The sequence below is a fragment of the Aedes aegypti genome, chromosome 1, assembly GCF_002204515.2.
Source record: "Aedes aegypti strain LVP_AGWG chromosome 1, AaegL5.0 Primary Assembly, whole genome shotgun sequence".
Lineage (NCBI taxonomy): Eukaryota > Metazoa > Arthropoda > Insecta > Diptera > Culicidae > Aedes > Aedes aegypti.
The window spans coordinates 35,261,140-35,279,634 of NC_035107.1; the positions used below are offsets into that span (position 1 = coordinate 35,261,140).

The window sequence follows — 18,495 nt, forward strand, 5'->3', positions numbered from 1 at the left end:
TAAATGACAGTCAATCCGCGACCGAAATATGGAACAGATTTAATAGCCTTTAGGGTAAGAGGCGATCCAAAGGTGTTGCCCTAAAAATAAATAATACCGTTACAAGGGATCCGACCATCATTGCGGACGTATTAGCAGACTTTTTTAAGGATACCTCGTCCATACAGCGCTACAATGAAACCTTTCTCAAGCATCATCCGACTGCTGCAACAGCATTGGCAGACCTGAACATACCGCCGGACCAAGGACAGAACTTCAACACTCCGTTTTCCATGGAAGAATTAGTCTTTGCCCTTCGAAAGGTCAAAGGGAAATCTGCAGATGTAGACGATATTGGGTACCCAATGTTGAAAAATCTACCGCCTTGCGGCAAACGTCATCTTCTTGAAAGTATCAATAGGGAGTGGACTAATGGTACTCTTCCAGAGCAATGGAAACATGGGTTAGTGGTCCCAATCTCAAAACGTACGGGGCCAACAAACTTGGTGAGTAATTTCCGGCCTATCACCTTAACCAGTTGCTAAGGAAAAGTGATGGAAAGGATGGTGAACCGTCGGCTAATCGAATTCCTCGAATCTGGCCGAAAGCTCGACTCCCGGCAGCATGCGTTTCGTTCCGGTTTCAGAACTGGCACGTACCTGGCTTCATTAGGACAGATCCTGGATGACGCCATGAAGCAAAATGAGCATGTAGAATTAGCGTCTTTGGATTTAGCCAAAGCTTACAATAGAGCTTGGATGCTAGGAGTACTGCAGCAATTAGCTAGTTGGGGGATTACTGGCAATATGCTGAAATTCCTGCAAAACTACTTGTCGCACCGTACTTTTCAGGTTACTGTTGGTAATCACCGATCAAAAACGGTCCCTGAAGAAACCGGAGTGCCTCAGGGCTCGGTCATTGCTGTAACCCTATTTCTTATAGCTATGAATAGCGTCTTTATCGGGCTCCCGGCGGGCGTTTTCATTTTGGTGTACGCCGACGACGTACTATTATTGGTAGCGGGTAAGCACCCAAAGCTAATCCGAAGGAAGCTACATGCAGCCGTAGCTGCCGTCGTTAAGTGGGCGACTCGAAACGGTTTTGATATAGCAGCCGAGAAGTGTGCTAGATTGCATATCTGTGGGTCCAATCACCTACCACCAAAACGACCAGTGACAATGAATGGAAATGCAATTTCAATGCGGATGGCCATTAAAATATTAGGTGTGACCCTAGATCGGAAACTTAACTTCCAGAAACATTTTAAAAATTTAAAAGACAGCTGTTTAAACCGACTGAACCTTATAAGGGCGATATCTGGGCGAAGAACACGCAGTGATCGGACCACTAGATTCCGTGTCGCTGACGCCGTTATTGTTAGCAAGATTCTGTACGGTATCGAAATCACCAGCCGTGCTCTCGACTTCCTTCTAAGCATGCTTTTAATAAAGCAATTAGAATTATCTCAGGTCTGTTACCGTCCACACCTGCCCTCGCAGCCTGTTCGGAAGCCGGAATATTGCCACTTGAGTACAAAATAGCATCTGCACTCTGCAACCGAGCTATTGGCTTCCTAGAACGTACCAGAGGTAACGGGTCTGCTGGCTTCCTTCCCGATCAAGCCAACCGTACCCTGCAAAGCGTGGCCAATTACCGGCTTCTCCCGGTGGCTGGGCTCCACCGCGTCGGGCCAAGAAGCTGGTTGGCAAAAATTCCAACTGTCGACAATCATATTCAACAAAAATTCAGAAGAAATGCTACTCCATACGAAGTGCAGGGCCACTTCAATGAGCTGATCGGAAAAAAGTACCAACACGCGGACGTCAGGTTCACGGATGGTTCCAAGAAAAGCAACTCAGTGGGCGCTGGCATTTTTGGAAAGAATATTAGTGAATCCCATAAATTGCCGAAGATCTGTTCTGTCTTCTCGGCGGAAGCAGCAGCGATCCTCCGGGCGGTGACCCAACCGAGCACAACATCGATCTTGGTAGTTACCGACTCAGCCAGTGCACTACAGGCCATTGAATCCCCGATGAACAAGCACCCTTTCATACAACGGATACAACGTACCCTGGACGGTACAAGGTGGGTACCAGGCCACTGTGGAATACACGGTAATGAACAGGCGGACCTGCTGGCAAATCGGGGTAGACAAAGCCGTCTACTAACACCTAAAGCTCCGGCAGACGACGTAAGGCTTTGGGTTAAGAATGTGGTCTGGGACTCATGGTCTCTTCGTTGGCATCAAGACCAAACAACTTTTGCAAGGAAAATCAAACCTAATGTTGAACGATGGGACGACATAGCATCACGAAGGGACCAAATTGTCCTTTCCCGATTACGCATGGGACATACCAGACTCTCCCATAATATGGGAGCCAATGGGGACGGATTCAGAATATCCTGCGAAACCTGCCACACCCACAACTCCGTGGAACATTTTATTGCGCGTTGTCCTACTCTGGAGTTCTTACGAAGAGAACACGACATTGCGTGTGTTCAAACAGCACTAAGTGGAGATAAAGAAAGACAAGCCAAGCTGCTTAAATTTTTAAAACAAGCGAACATTTATGACGCATTATAGGCATCAACCTAGCACGTGGAACCTTAAATCAGCGGCCCCTGTAGCACTGCTACCTGTAGAACCTACTTTCAAAATCTGCAGGACGCGGAGCCCCGAGAGATATCCTCAACTGCAACAATGAATGCCGAAAAAGCAACACGGAAACAGACACAGACCTCGCAAGTACCCGGATACGAGACGGAAATCGATACAACAGCACTAATATGAGATTCGTCATAAAAGTGTCGAAAACTGCCAGTTCCCATCCCCCTGGTTTTCAGCCAGGCTTCCTTTTTTCCTAAACAACCTCCCCCTCTCTATATGCACATGAGATGAACCAGCCTAGGGCTGAAAATCTCAACAATAAAGAAAAAAAAAAGTCAAATCACCTAGTCCCTACAAGACAGCCGGTCATTAGCGCTCGTGGAAAGCTTGATATTATAGTGATAATGAAATTAAGCTAAACTTCAAATTTTCAAGTTCAAAACACATTATATCGAGTAAGGTAAAGTTGATTGTATTGTTCTCAGCACTAGTAAACGTTTTTTGTATCGTAATGTCAAATAAATTTTGGAAGCTGAAACCAAAACAGGCTGTGGTATTAACGGAGATGCTTTTCAAGTAGCTGATTCCTTTTATTGGGTGGTCTGCCGTATTTCTTAGAATTTTTCAAAGACTTTTTCTTGACTGCAACAGAAACAAAGGCACCATCCATCAATATTACAACTTCTAGCAAGTCGAGAATGGATAATTTACAATTTTTGATATTGAAACTAATTTAATGAAATGTTAAATTTTATTTCATAAAAAATCGATTACATAAACTGATAAAGATCAATGAAGTACTGATTTTACCAAAAAAAAATTGACAATATTTGAATTCCAAAGGAAATCATGGCAAAAAGATGTGAAAAAGTGATCGTAAGTGCCCCGGATTACGGTACGACCTACGTGAATCATTGATAGATAGCACAGAATGAACGCATGAACTATTGAACTCCGTTTGTTTCATCAGCGTTACACGTAAGAGCTACGTGGATTTTCCCGTAGCTTTTACGAAGCGTTTCAATTTATCCTACATTGTTTTCCATTTAAATTTATTAAAATGGAAGCCGACTTATGTATTCAAGATCTTTATTTGGCCAGCGTGGTGCTAGAAACCTAAATACTCATTACTCTAATATGGCTGCACCATTTGCTTCACTTTTTTACAACATACTCTCATCAATGTATTGTTCCGAAGAATGAATACGATAAAAAAATGTGTAGCCTGCGAAATGTATGTGGGCTATGGCTACGCGTCGGTCCCCCAAGGAATTTTGGAAACCGGTCCAGATGGTCAATATCGACACAGATTCTAAAACTAGAAGTTTTTTGATAACTTGTGAAAAAATGGTGCAGAAATATTGCGGAACAAAAAAGTTACTGCGACATGAATATTTAGTTGACGGTAAAAATGAAACTGCTAGTAGAGGGGTTAATGTTGATTGTTGCTGAATCGTCTCAAGATTTCAAAGTAATAAAAATCATATGGTCTTATCCACTGGTGTACTAAACCAGCTCGGTCGAAGAATTTTGACACTAGAGCGGGTCCAGATCACGTGGGGATCATACGGGAGCGTGCCCCGCTCAAGTGTCACAATTCTCAGACCGAGCAAATTTAGTACACCGGTGGATTAGACCCAATGAGAATATATACTCAGGTGTGGAAGAAGAAGCAACGGCTATGTATTAGTAAAGAGAAAAAACGTAAACAAAATAACTACGTCACTAATTTACACGGCTTCTTATGGGAGCTCGCTCGATTGTAGTTGTGAAACATTTTGCACCGTACACGGATGTCACGCACACTAAATGTCTTCTTCCGCACCTCGGTATATATTCTCATTGGATTAGACCATACCTAGTTTTGCACACACACATAACTGAAAAGGTATCATTATTCAGCACAGTGATTCTTTTGCGATTCAATATTTAGCATGAGTACTGAATTTTATTACTTTGAAATTGTGAGCGGCATAGTCAACATGGCTGCCTAATCGAATGACGGGCTACTTAGCCTTAAAGGAAAAAAATCCACCATTCAAATCATTTTCGACCTTTTGTCCTCTTTATCTACTGTTTTTCAATCTTTTGTACCCAAACACCTCTTTCAGAAAAAAAGTCATGACCACGACGGAATGGCTTTCGGATTCATTAACGACACCGGGAGCAAGGTTTTTCTTCTTCTTTGTAACTTTTTACAGCTGAATAGCGGTCGTATATTCTCATGGATATATAAGATTACCGTAGATCTTCGCAATAATACAGTCATTTGAATTTCCGATACACAATTTTATATTAGCTTCAAGAAAAATGATTCAAGAGGATAATAAAAGAGAGAGAGAAATAGCCAGCCGAACTGAATCTATGAAACTTTCTATAAATTCCACTGAATGTTTTGATTAATAAATTTTCCTGTTTTGATATGATTCCGGTGTCAAGATTTCCTAAATAGTAGCAACATTTGGTAAAGAATTCGAAAACGAAAAATACGTGTAAAACAGAAAGGAACATTGAGAAAAGAAACGAAAAAGACATGTATAAAAAAAATAAGCAAAACTAATAAAAACAAAGATAAAAATTGAATAAGAAATTCAGTAACCGTTATAAAAGATTGTAGCGAATTGACGATTGCAATATAGCGATAATAATTATCATAGCAGCATAAAACATAGTAATAAAGCGAGCAAGCCGGTCCTAGTTTGAGTAAATATGCTCGCCGTTAAATGCGTTCACAGTTCGAAAATTCCTCCCTACTTGGAACTCTAGAGGTTATGTTTCCTATTTGACCAACTGCTAATCCGGAAAGGTTCTGTGTGCGAGGAAGGGGGCGCAACTTCAAATTCTAAGCAATAAAATTTAATTCAATACAACTTTTTTTCAACGCGCAGGGATACGGAAGGCCTCTCCCTCCTACTACTGGCCACTCGAGCAAATTGGATTGATTCTTGATTAAAACATAACCTTAACCTATCTTATCCTACACTAATATGCTAGTGTGTATGCGTGTGTGTTGCTAAGCATAGATCGTCTTTCGACGAGCGCCTGATGCATTCAAACTTCTGATAAACTAAATATCATCGATGTCCAAAGACGACGCATTTGGGACTAGAACAATTTCTGTTTTATTTTTCTCCATTATCGATACGGTTTAAAAATTACCCTATCATGCACGGGATCAATTCGAGGGGGTAAGGGGATCCTTCTTCGACATCTTTGCATTATAAATGTGGTGTAATAATTATACATTTTAGTAGTTTTTCACTATTTCGTCAACGCCCAAAACTAGGGGGGGGGAGACTGGGAAGAAATCTAAGCTTTTCCTGCCGTTTCCTGGTAAAACAAAGCATGCCATGACTTACGATCGCACGTAAAAACACTGAATAAAATCGTACACTGGTAACTAAAAGGTAAAATTGAGCAGTTTTTTTTTATTGTGTTGTCATTGCTCGCGGTCGTTGTTTTCGAGTTGGGTTCAAACTTTGTTTGAAAATGTGAAATAAAATAACGTAATAAAATCGATGGAACCTGCTTTCCGAAAGTGTAAAATTATAAGAGTGTTAATAAAAACAAAATGGTGCGACCTGGTCGAATTGCACAAACGGATGACTGCTTTTTGATGAAATCTGTAAAGAGGAAAAGAAAGACGAAAAACGTGATTTCTTTTTTGGGCAAAAGATTTATGCTAACTTGGAAGGAAGCTTTCCCCGTTTCCTGGAGAAGCTTTCCCAGCTTCTGGAAGGAAGCTTTCCAAGGTTCTGGAAGGAAGCTTTCACAGCTTCTGGAACAAAGCTTTTCCAGCTTTTGGAAGGAAACTTTCCCAGCTTCTGAGAGAAATATTTACCAGCTTCTGGAAGGTAGATTTCTTAACTTCTGGAAGGAAGATTCCATAGCTTTTGGAAGGGAGCTTTTCCAGGTTCTGGAAGGAATCTTTTCCAGCTCTCGGAAGGAAGATATACCAGCTTCTGGAAGGAAGATTTGCCTGCTTCTGTAAGGCAGATTTCCCAACTTCTGGAAGGAAGATTTCCCAGCTTCTGGAAGGAAGATTTCCAAGCTTCTGGAAGGAAGCTCTCTCAACTTCTGGAAGGCAGCTTTGTCAGCTGAAAAGAAGGAATGGAATGGAAGGAATCTTTTCGAACTTCTGGAAGGAAGCTTTCCCCGTTTCCGGAAGAAGGTTTCCCAACTTCTGGAAGGAAGCTTTCTCAGCTTCTGGAAGGAAGCTTTTTCAGCATCTGGAAGGAAGCTTTCCCAGCTTCTGAAACGAAGCTTTCCCAGCTTCTGGAAGGAAGCTTTCCCAGCTTCTTGAAAGAATCTTTCCCAGCTTCTGGAAGGAAACATTCCAAGCTTCTGGAAGGGAACTATCCAAGCTTCTGGAAGGAAACCTTGCTAGCTTTGAGATGGAAGCTTTCCCAGTATTGAGAAGGAAGCTTTCCAATCTTTTGTAACGAAGCTTTCCAAGCGTTTGTAAGGAAGCTTCCCAAATTTCTAGAAGGAAGCTTTCGCAGCTTCTGAAAGGAAGCTTTCACAACAGCTGGAAGGGAGCTTTCTCGGTTTCTGGAGGAAGCTTTCCAAGCTTCTAGAAGAAAACTTTCCAAGCTTCTTGAACGAAAGAAAGATTTGCCAGCTTCTCAAAGGTAGATTTGCCAACTTCTGGAAAGAAGATTTCCCAGCTTCTGGAAGGAAGCTTTCCCAGCTTCTGAAAGGAAGGTTTCCCAGCTTCTAAGAGAAACATTTACCAGCTTCTGAAAGGTAGATTTCTTAACTTCTGGAAGGAAGATTTCATAGCTTCTGGAAGGGAGCTTTTTCCAGCTTCTGGGAGGAAGCTTCCCCAGCTTCTGGAAGGGAGCTTTTCCAGGTTCTGGAAAGAATCTTTTCCAGCTCTCGGAAGGAAGATTTGCCAGCTTCTGGAAGGTAAATTTACCTGCTTCTGTAAGGCAGATTTCTCAAATTCTGGAAGGAAGATTTCCCAGCTTCTGGAAGGAAGTTCTCTCTACTTCTGGAAGGCAGGGTGGCAAGCTGCTGAAAGGAAGCTTGTGGAGGGAATCTTTCCGAACTTCTGGAAGGAAGCTTTCACCGTTTCCGGAAGAAAATTCCCAACTACTGGAAAGAAGCTTTCTCAGCTTCTGGAAGGAAGCTTTCTCGGTTTCAGGAGGAAGCTTTCCAAGCTTCTAAAAGAAAACTTTCCAAGCTTCTTGAATGAAAGAAAGATTTGCCAACATCTCGAAGGTAGATTTCTCAACTTCTGGAAAGCAGATTTCCCAGTTTCTGGAAGGAAGCTATCCCAGCTTCTGGAAGGAAGCTATCCCAGCTTCTGGAAGGAAGCTTTCCAAGCTTCTGGAAGAAAACTTTCCAAGCTTCTGGAATGAAACTTTGCCAGCTTTGAGAAGAAAGTTTTCGCAGCTTTGAGAAGGAAGCTGTCCAAGCTTTTGTAACGAGGCATTTCGAGCTTTTGTACGGATGCTTCCCAAGCTTCTCAAACTTCTGGAAGAAAGATTTCGCAGCTTCTGAAAGGAAGCTTTCCCAGTATCCGGAAGGTAGCTTTCTCGGTTTCTGAAAGGAAGCTTCTGGAAGGCAGTTTCCCCAGCTTCTGGAAGGAAACTTCACAAGCTCCTGGAAGGAAGCTTTCCAAGTTTTGGCAAGAAACTTTCCTAGCCTTTGGAACGAAGCTTTCCAAGTTTCTGGCAAGAAGCATTCCCAGCTTCAGATAGAAGGCTTTACCAGCTTCTGGAAAGAAGTTTTTTCAGCTTCTGAAAGGAAACATTTTCCAGGTTCTATAAGCTATCTGTCTCAGTTCCTGGTAAGAAGCTGTCCCAGCTTCTGAAAGGATACTTTCCCTGCTCTTGGAAGGTAGCTTTCCTAGCTTTTGGAAGGAAACTTTCCCAGCTTATGGATGGAATATAACAAAATATGTCAAAAACTTACCTTTCTAAATACTGCAACAACAGCCGACACACCTCGCTCCTCCCAGGAAACTGACCCGGTTCCGAATCACCTTCCCCATATATCACAACGAATCCTCCCTCTCGTACACAAGCCCAACCCATAATCTCAGTCCAGCTTCCCGGATTCATCGCGTTCCGGTTTTCACCGCGGAAGCGGCCGTCCTCACAAAAGCATTCCGCACCCCGTCCAGCTTGCCCTTCAGCACATCCGGATTCGACTTCATCGTCAGGTTGGTCCTCTTGGGGAGTGCCGCGACCGCACTCTTGCGCCGCATCGGAATCAGCGATCCCGGACTGGTGGGCGTGGTCGCCACCGCCGGAGTCTGCTGCTCGATGGGCGTGCTCAAGCGACTCGAGCCCGTATTGGGCTTCTTGTAGTCCATCAGCGAGGTTCGTGCCGAAGTCAGTCGGAACCGGCTGCTCAGGGGGGTACTCTCACCGACGGGAGTTCCCGCCGTCGGAGTGCTCGGAGTGGTCTTGCTCGCATCCATGCTGATGCTCTTATGAAGCACTATCCGCGACTTGGCGATGGTGGTCAGCCGCGAGGAGGACGCCGAGTTGGGAATCATCGAACCAGGCTTGCGAAGGGTTTTCGCCGGGGTCGATGGGGCGGACGTTACGACCGGTACTTCCGGATTCGTTGGTTCGTCCTTTGTGAACGTTCCCTGGCGGATGAGATTCGGCGGTGGCGGCGCTGGGGAATCCTGGACCTAGATGGGAGAGAAAATGTGTCAGGTCAGAGGCAGATGTTATTAAATCGGGATTGTACTCGTAAAAAATGCAGTACTATCTTTTGTGTAGAACTTTTTATTGTATGTGTAAAATTGATGAAATGTTGAGTAAAACTAGTTTAAAGTGTAATAGTTTGTAATGCCTTTTCATGTGACAGATCCGTCTATGCATTTGTTTATATCGGTGGAAGACCGGTGCTAACACGGGCCTGTCATTTTCATAGAAGAAATGTCAAAGTGCTTCCCGATCAGCTGATTTGAGACGGCCTATGTTTATATGTGCAAAATTTCGTCACCATCTGTCACGGTGTTATCTAAATCAGAGTCTATGAATGAAGAGTTGCGCGAAGAGTGAAACCAAATCTACCTATCGAACTGTCAAATCGTCTACCTATCGAGCAGCCCAGCAAAACAGATACGGGCTGTTTTCGAAGACAAAGAAGAGCAAGCATTCAAAGAAGTCTCTTCGCGCAACTCTGTGTATGTAAACTCTGATCTAAATGACTTCCGAACAAGAAGTGCTTCGACAAAAAAGAATTGGGCATAGTCGTGGAAAATCCAGGCCATAGGTCTCACAGATGAATCGCGGAACAGCTGGGAATTGACAATTCGATCGTATTCCGTGTGGTAAAATCGTCCCAGCGCTGTGCTGGCAGCGGAAGAAATGCAAAGACTTGCGACCCCGTGAAGGCAAGGAAGTTGAGGAATTACTTCAAGTGCAATTCAAACCATTCGATTTGGGACGTGGCCAAGGTCAATTTTTCCATATGGTTCGTTCAGCAGACAATGAAGTGGGCTAGACTTCATGTCTTCAGAGTAAAGAGGAGCCTAACCGAGCCGATGAACAGAACACGGAGGCCAAATCCAGGGCTAGAAGCCTGTACCCAGGGATGTCAAGTTAATTTTTTCAAAAGTCTGGAAGATATTGAAAATTTGTCTGGGAAAGTCTGGATCAAATATGTCGTGTATGGAGAACCTTACAAATTATTTACAAAACCTTACAAATTCATCACAATTTTAATCTGGATCTTCCAGATTTTTGTAAAATAGAGCTTCAAAAATCTGGATTATTCCAGACAAATCTGGAAGGTTGGCAACGCTGCCTGTACCCCAAGTGGTTGGTGTAGAACGACGAAACGTACATCAATGCGAACGCCAAGCAGATCCCCAGCTTGAAGTTTTACGTCAACAAATACCGCCTTGATGCTCCGGGAAAAAAGGGGACAAATTTGCCAAGAAGTAATTCTTGTGGCAGACGATCTGTGGGTGCGTCAAACTCAGCAAGTCCAACATTACGACCGGCATCATCAATGGCCAAATGTATGAAGACAAATGCTGCCCTTCCGAGATTCTTTTAGAATTTTTTTTGTGCGGAACCTGGAATGAACTTTTGAAGAAGCCATGGAGATTTTTACTTGAGAAGACACTCGAGAAATTGTTGAGGAGAACTGCAGGAATAACCTTTGGATGAATGTCCCTAGAGAAAATTCTGGAGGAGCTTCATGCGGAATCCAAGGTCGAATTGAGCAATTCCTGGAAGAGTATGAAATACATTTCCTCGGATAATCCCTTGAGGAGTTTTTTCGGAGCAATTCTTAGGGTAAATGTGGATGAAATCTTCGAGGAAACCATATGAAAATGCCTGGGAAGATAACTGGAAAAATTGGCAAAAGATCTTTCTGTAAAAATCCTAAAAATAAATTGCTTCAAAAACTGTGAAATGATTCCTTGTGGAATTTCATGGGAGTACACCTATAAGAACCTTTGGAAGATCTAGTACAGTGACTGCCTTTTTGTTTGTTGCTTTTTTTTCGAGAACAATCCTTAGGAAAGTGGAAGAAATCGGTCCTACCTTAGTCCTGGTTCCACCAATCGCTCCGCACGACGGTTGTCTGGTGTGCAATCTGGATACATCCGAACTGCTACTGCTGGTGCTGCTTCGAACCGATCCATTGCCGTTCATTTCCAGCGAGTTCCGCTTCAAGCCGATGCTGGATCGGGCCTTCAAGGGCTGCGGCCGAGTCTTGGAGCTTTCTACGAGGGAACTTTGGGTTCGCAGCTTCGGAGTGGCCTGCGGTCCGACACTGAGGTCCTTCTTGACCGCTCCAGGCGCGGCCGGAGTTCGAGTGATGACGGCCGGAGCGGATACCACCGACTTCCGGTACGGGGACACGTACGGAGGTTTCTTCGTGCCGCGAACCGCTTTAACCGGTTCCGCAGCTGCTGGAGTCGCGGGATTGAGAGCGGGTTTAATACTGCCGGTTTTGATTGGCACTTTGCTGGGGCTGGAGAGGGGCGTTTTGGGCTGGGTCGGAGGAAGAGCCGTGACAATTTGTGGGTCTTGCGCTGAGATGTTGGGAATCTTCTGCTCCAGGGATTTCCTTCGTTGAGCTTCCTGAATGGTATAGGTGACGGGATCGTCGTCTTCGTCATCCATCGGCGGAACATCCGGGGACAGTACCCGTTCCAAGGACATTGGAGCCGGAGAATGCAGCGTGAGAGGCGAGAAAGCTACGGGTTTGGCAATGATGGTGGCTACCGGAGTGCGAGGACACTCCTGATATCCGCTGGCTATTCGATCGGCCAAGAAGCTTCCGGAAGTGATGACCTGCGTTTCGTAACGGGACTTGTTCTCCTGGCGTCGTTCCTTTGAAGACTTCTTTGGCGAGGGAGACGATGGATTACTTGGAGTGGGAGTCTGGAAGGAAAATACGATTAGTCTTATGTCTGTGCTAAAATAAAGGTACGTTGCCTGTGCCTTGACCCCAAGTTCAAATCGTTATTACTATTTCTCGAATACGGAACAACTACATATGTGGAGTTTAAACACTATCCTTCGACCTCGTAGCTTGCTCTAGCGGGGGCAGACAGGATCATACACTACTAAACCGCGGACTACTCGAACTGCTGTAATGTGTAGATGGCATGAAATTTCTGACTAAACAATGTGTATTACAACAGCCCTCTCCCTGTACAGTTGCTGTCATATAGACCTTTTCCTTTTTTAAGGTAAAACACAGTAAACTAAATTTCCAACAATCGTTCATAAAAATTGGACTCGCAAGAAATGAGACTCTTTGTTTTGGGTGTAACTTTTTATCACGTGGGTAAAAATTAATGAAATTTTGGGTAATACTAGTTTAAAGTGTTATGTTTATGTGTGCAAAATTGTAACTGTCAAGTAGTTTTCAAGATGCATTCGAAACAAGAAGAGCCACGCCAGCAAATCTTGGGCGCGGTGATCGATAATCCTGGTCAGTCGCAAAGATGGATCGGCAAAAGGCTTGGAATCCACCATTCCACCGTTGTGAAGAAATTCCAGGAGACGAATACCATCGAGCGCTGGAAGCTGCCGAAACCCGAAAACGGAAAACCCAGAGAAGGCGCGGAAGATAAGGCAGTACTTTAAGAATAACCCGAACCTTTCCACCCGAGACGTGGCCAAAAAGGTCAATTTGTCGAAGTGCTTCGTCCAGCAGGGCAGGGCTACGTGGTTTTAAAATCAGGAGGGCGCCAAACCGGACTGACAAGCAAAACACGGTGGCCAAATTGCGTGCGCGGAAGCTGTACCTTGAGTGGCTGGTCAAGCCAGACTGTCTCGTCATGGGCGACGAGACATACATCAAGGCGGACACCAAATAAATTCCCGTCCTCGAGTTTTTTGTCGGTACGTCCCGCATGGAGGTTCCGGAAAAGCTCCGGAAGAGAAAGATGAAAAAATTCGCGAAGTACCTGTTGTGGCAGGCGATCTGCGAGTGCGGACGGTACAGCAAACCGTTCGTCACAACCTGCACTTGAAGAAAAACTGGATGATGGACAAAGCTCATAAGCAGTGTTATGAGAAATGTACGAGTATTCAGCACGATTTAAAATAAATTGTTTGTGTTCATTTTTGTTTGTCTCATTTTTCCATAGTCCAGTCTTTATTTTTCGAAGTTATTGCGATTTGAATTTTGGGTCGATATAACCCCTTAGCACAGACAACGAAAATTACTCTTGTGTTAGTTTGACATGTTTGAGTTGACCTACCGTAACATCCGAAGACCCGTTGAGCTCATCCTCCACAGCTTGGTTCAAATCCACTAGTTCAGCGTTAGGAATGGTGTACGTCTTGTACCGGTCCTTCATCGCCTGTCTCCGTTCGGCCCTTTTCGGGCTGATCGGGGTGCTCTTTCCACCGGCATTCATCGTCGGCGAGAATTTGATCAAGTTCTCCAAACTGGAATTCAACGTCAAGCTAGAATGACCAGAGCTGATGTTCTGATCCGACGTTCCAGCATGGCCGCTGTCCACATCGACCACTTCGGAGGTTATGCTGGCCACACTGATCATCGAATCCATCAGCTCGTCCATAATGGACGGCGGCCCTATGCTGTCCAGGTTGTTCAACGAGTTCAAGCTGTCGTTGAATGCTTGTCCCAAAGCTCGCTTCGCTACCAATCCACTTGGTAGATTGATCCTTCGGAAATCATTCCGGAACGTCATCTCCGAATCCGAGCAGTCCGATATCAGAATACTGTCCGATCCGAACGGCGGATGAATCTTGCTCAGGTCCAGCTCGGCGCTTTCCACGATCGCCATGTTCTGCAGGTTGTTGGCCACTTTGGTGGCTTCCATTGCGATGATGGTCGAGTTCGTCAGCGTGGAAACGGTACTGAAGGACAGTCCGTCGGAACCGTGGGTGAAGTGACCGCCCACCATCGGGTGCTGCACTTCGCCACCCAGCTGAAAATGAATCTCGTCTTTGGAAAGGTCTTCATTGCTACCGTTCAGGAAACCCGGCAGCGGTCGGTTCTCGTTCATGGGGGTTTGTTCCTCCAAAGCATCCAACGCTTTGGAGTCAACCTGGGGAATAGCAAACATTTTAGTTGAACTAGGTGACAGATTGACAGATTTTGGAATTGCCTGTGAATTTCTGTTCGGGGAACAGGTTGATTTGAGGTTAGGGAATTGCCACTGAATTACACAGTGGCTGAGATTACCAGAATAGGTACTTACCTCCTCGCTGATCGTAGCCGTATCATCGTCATCGCCAGAGTGTAATATCTTCGGCGCCTGCACGCTCAAGCTGGGGAACGACACGTCGTTGGCGGTGGTCACGTCATCATCCCAGGTATTGTTCTCAACTCTATCCCCTCCGCTGGACGAAACGGTGCGCAGATACTCGGCATTGGACACCAATTCCTGCGTCAGCCGCTCAACCGATTTCAGCATCAGGTCCGGATCCTTGTGCTTGTTGGGAGCCGGCGAGAACTCCATCATGAATTCGTTGGACATCTGCATCATCTCACTGTTACAACCAGCGGACGACGAGCTCATGAGACCGACCAGAGCCGACGAGGCCGGAAACTCGTTCGACCGCTCCATCATCATCATACTCTCAAATCCACTCTGACCCATCGGGCTGTTGCTGTAGCTGCTGCTGGTGGTGATGATGGAAGAAGCTAGCAGGGGCTGACGATGCTGCTGGTGTGAGGACTGATGAAGTTCCACCATTTCCTGCTGTGGTGACTCCGCGCTTCTTGTGATGTTGGTGGTGGTGGTGATGGAACTGCTGGTGCCCGCTGTGGTACGGGTAATGGTGGATGACTGGGTGGTGCTGGTGCTGTTGATGCTGTTGCTGTTGGTGGTGATGCCGGAGACGCTGGTGGTGTTGCTGCTTGCGCTGACCGTGGTTGTTTCTACTGCTGCTACTACGCCTGCTGACATTACGTTGGTGGCACCGGCATCCTTCGTAACCACAGGCGTAGTGTCCACGTTTTTTGGATTCGACAGCGGCTGGTTGTTGCTGGATGACGCACCCGTACCGGAAATGGTCAACCGCTGGAGGTTCCGAGTGAGATCAACCGCCAGTTGGCTGTTCTTTCCCTTGGGCATCCCGTTCTGGATACACTCCATCAACAGTTCGTAGTCCCGTTCCGAGTCTGGGATGCTTTCTTCCGGTGCCGGAGCCGGAGGACGTGACCCAAATTGTCCGTAGTTCATGCCCGCCCGCAGCTCAAAACCCGGTTCGGCATGCTTTTCCGTCATTTTCTTCATTCCGTTCTCGATGCACTTCTCCAAAAGCGAGTTGCTTTGAGGATCGTTCGAGTCTACAGAATCTATAGAGTCTAGGGAATCGTTGGCATCCGCTGCAGCTGCCGTCATCCGGTTCACCGGAGGAAGTGGATTCTGCACTGCTTGGAAGGTTGGTTGCTTTGGCTTGGCTCTATTGGATCCGATTCCGGCGGCGATTGCCTCGTCGAGTAGATGGTCATCGTTATCCGATTCTACCGAAAGAGAGCTCAACGACCCGTTCGCTGCCGGAGCTTGTGCGTATGGCATTCCTCCTTGGGACTGCGGCTGTTTCCCCTTGAGTGACGAGATCTTGTAGACGTTCTTCACCCCGTTCGGCGCTTCGGACGCCACAGTCAAATCGGACAGCGCAGATATCGTCGAGTGTGCACAAGGACTGTCCTCTACGTAGAAGTTGTTCACTTCATCGTTCGCATACAGAGGTCCCAAGTGAGCTGGATTGCGCATCATGTTCATGGGATTCTCCTTCTGGATTCCCATCTGCGGCATATCGGACACCTTCCTCATGAAACCCCCGCCATCCACATTCTTCGGCTTGGGCATTCCACTCCGGATGCATTCCTCTATCAACCTGTCGTTCTGCTCAGCCGATACCGTGGAACTTTCATCCGATTCATGTCCATTCCTCGAGTCCATCGACAAAACACTCAAATCACAGTTACTGTTCACCTTGGACAACCTCGCCGGGGTGTCCTCGGTGCAGTACCTCTGCAGCAGATCTTCTTGTTCCTGTGGTGGCGGAACAACCACCTCTTCCTCTTTCTTTTTCTTCTTGTCCTCCGCACTTCGGGCCATCACATTCATGCCCATGTTGATGCACGACTCCAGCAGAAGATCGTCATCCCGATCCGATTCCCCATCCTCGGAAGCGCTGGCTTCCGGTATCGGCAGCACTGGAGGCCCTTTGGCCACCATCCCACCCACAACCACCTTGGACTCCTCATCTTCCTTGTCCTCCATGCTAAGATTGCTCAAGCTAGTCGCGCAGGAGAACACAGCCGGAGTATTCTCCACGTCGAACTTGCTGACCGTGTCCTCGAAGGCGCTCTTTGGCTGCATCGGAGGTCGCTCATCATCCCGGTTCTTCCCCTCTGACCCTCCCACTTTACCCATCATTCCGGCGGTGGTGCGCCTTGGAGAATGAGGCATGCTCTGAGTCGGCGAGTCCGGCAGTTCCGAAGGGGAAATCACCCCGGAAGCGAACCGGCTGAACTCGCTGATGATGGAACTCTTGTCGTCGGCCGTGCAGATCGGCTCCGCACTCGATAGCGAGCCCATCGAGCTGGTGCGGGAGAACATGAGCGGTGTTTCGTCGGCCGTGTTGAGGAAGGATACCTGCTTGCTGGCGTGCTGGGTGCCGCCGGGAGTGGCCGGGGTGGCCGGTTGGTCTGAGGATTCCCCCTCCGGGGGGAGTTTGCCGGAGAGTTTCTGGTCCTGTAGAAGAGAAAGATTGGTGAGTACATGGAACAAGTTTGAGGGAAGGGACATGTGAACGAAATTGAGCAGTATTTGTTTCAAAACAATATTAGAACTATCCTTGAAATTCCAACTGAATCCGGATCTTGATGAAATATTCCGGCTCTTGACGAAGTGTTTTTGTAGTTTTTTTTTCTTCAAATTGGAACAAAATTCGCTTCTAAATTCAAATACAATTGCTTTTAAAATTCAAGCAGTTTCTCGGGGCCTTCCTTAGCCGAGTGGTTAGTCCGCGGCTACAAAGCAAAGCCATGCTGAAGGTGTCTGGGTTCGATTCCCGCTCGGTCCAGAATCTTTTCGTAATGGAAATTTCCTTCACTTCCCTGGGCATAGAGCATCATCGTACCTACCTGCCACACGATATACGAATGCGATAATGGCAACTTTGGCAAAGAAAGCTCTCAGTTAATAACTGTGAAAGTACTCATTGAACACCAATCTGAGAAGCAGGCTCTGCCCCAGTGCGGACGTTATGCTGCTGGGCATATTCGAGTCGTTCCATCTTTCAAAGACTTTCAAAGTCATCATTCTGATTAACGATTCGAGTGTTTTTCAATGTATTTTGGAATTTTAAATAATTGCTTAGTCTTCCAAAATGTTTGAGGGTTTCAAAAATTTCAAGACTTTTTCAGAAATTGTTAGAATTAGAGGTTTCCCAAGCAACCAAAAGTTCAGATATTACTTAATCGAACTCAGAAGTTCACATTAAGTTCCGACTTGGTTCCGTGGAACTTTATTGCTGATTAACAAGAATGTATGTACGTCGAGGATACTTGATTTTCCAAGAATATAATATAATTGATACTATAATTAAAGAAACCAGAAATTTCAGATAAACTTAAACAGAACTTCAATCGAACTTCCAAAACAAAGCTCGTTTAAAGTACAAACCGAACTTATCGTGAACTTCTTTGTAACATTAGGTAAAATTCATAAAACTTGTTGATAAATAGGTTTGTAGCATTCGCTAGTCTTCCATTCTGATATTATTAAATGCTCATCGCAAAATTTCATCATTTCCTGACTTCTTGATCGCAACTGTCTGGAAATAACATTGTGTATATTCTAGACAACAACTATGTGCAACAACCGTAGCTTATTTGCAGCACGGTACCAGAACCAGCGGCGTGTTGTTCAACTCAAGCCAGTTCTGGATGCATTATCACTTTTTTTTAAGATTACTCGATGTGGATACTTTTTTGTTCGGCTGAGTTTTTTTAGAGCTGCCTTACCAAAAATTCGACATATTCACCGAAAAAAAAACTACTCTTCCACTGATATTCACTTTCTAATATATTAATCAATGTGTACTTAGCCTTCAAATATACATTAGGCTCTCTATTTAGTATTTGTATATGCTTTTCAACTGCCACTAGTTTTATTTGTAATCGAATTAGTAGGAAGATTTATAACATCACTGGGAATCAAACAGACTGAGAAATGTCAAACTATGAAGTTCACAAACAGCTCCTCATGAACTTTTTCAAACTTTTAAGTTCGGTTTAGTTTAAAGTGAACTCTCAGGAGAGTTTCAAGTTCAGAATAAGTTCATATGGGAATAGATTTAGCCTCGATTCATGAAATCTCCATATCGAGTAAAAGAATGTGTTATTCCACTACACGTACATACAGCCGTGGTATGCACTCTGGTTTCAATGCAAGGAACTCGAGTTCGAGTCTCGACGCT

General features: G+C 45.4%; 1 protein-coding gene across 1 annotated transcript in view; it reads right to left on the bottom strand.

Moving 5' to 3' along the window:
• Nucleotides 1–4,759: 4,759 nt before the first annotated feature.
• LOC110674862 (adenomatous polyposis coli protein-like) overlaps nt 4,760–18,495 on the bottom strand; it is a 78,713-nt gene continuing 64,977 nt past the window's right edge. The window contains exons 3-7 of the mRNA XM_021839375.1: nt 14,256–16,766; nt 13,287–14,102; nt 11,110–11,955; nt 8,507–9,236; nt 4,760–6,210 (exon numbers count right to left, since the gene is read on the bottom strand). Coding sequence (XP_021695067.1) covers nt 8,652–9,236; nt 11,110–11,955; nt 13,287–14,102; nt 14,256–16,766 — 4,758 coding nt within the window. The 3' untranslated portion in view covers nt 4,760–6,210; nt 8,507–8,651. The remainder of the gene's footprint in view (nt 6,211–8,506; nt 9,237–11,109; nt 11,956–13,286; nt 14,103–14,255; nt 16,767–18,495) is intronic.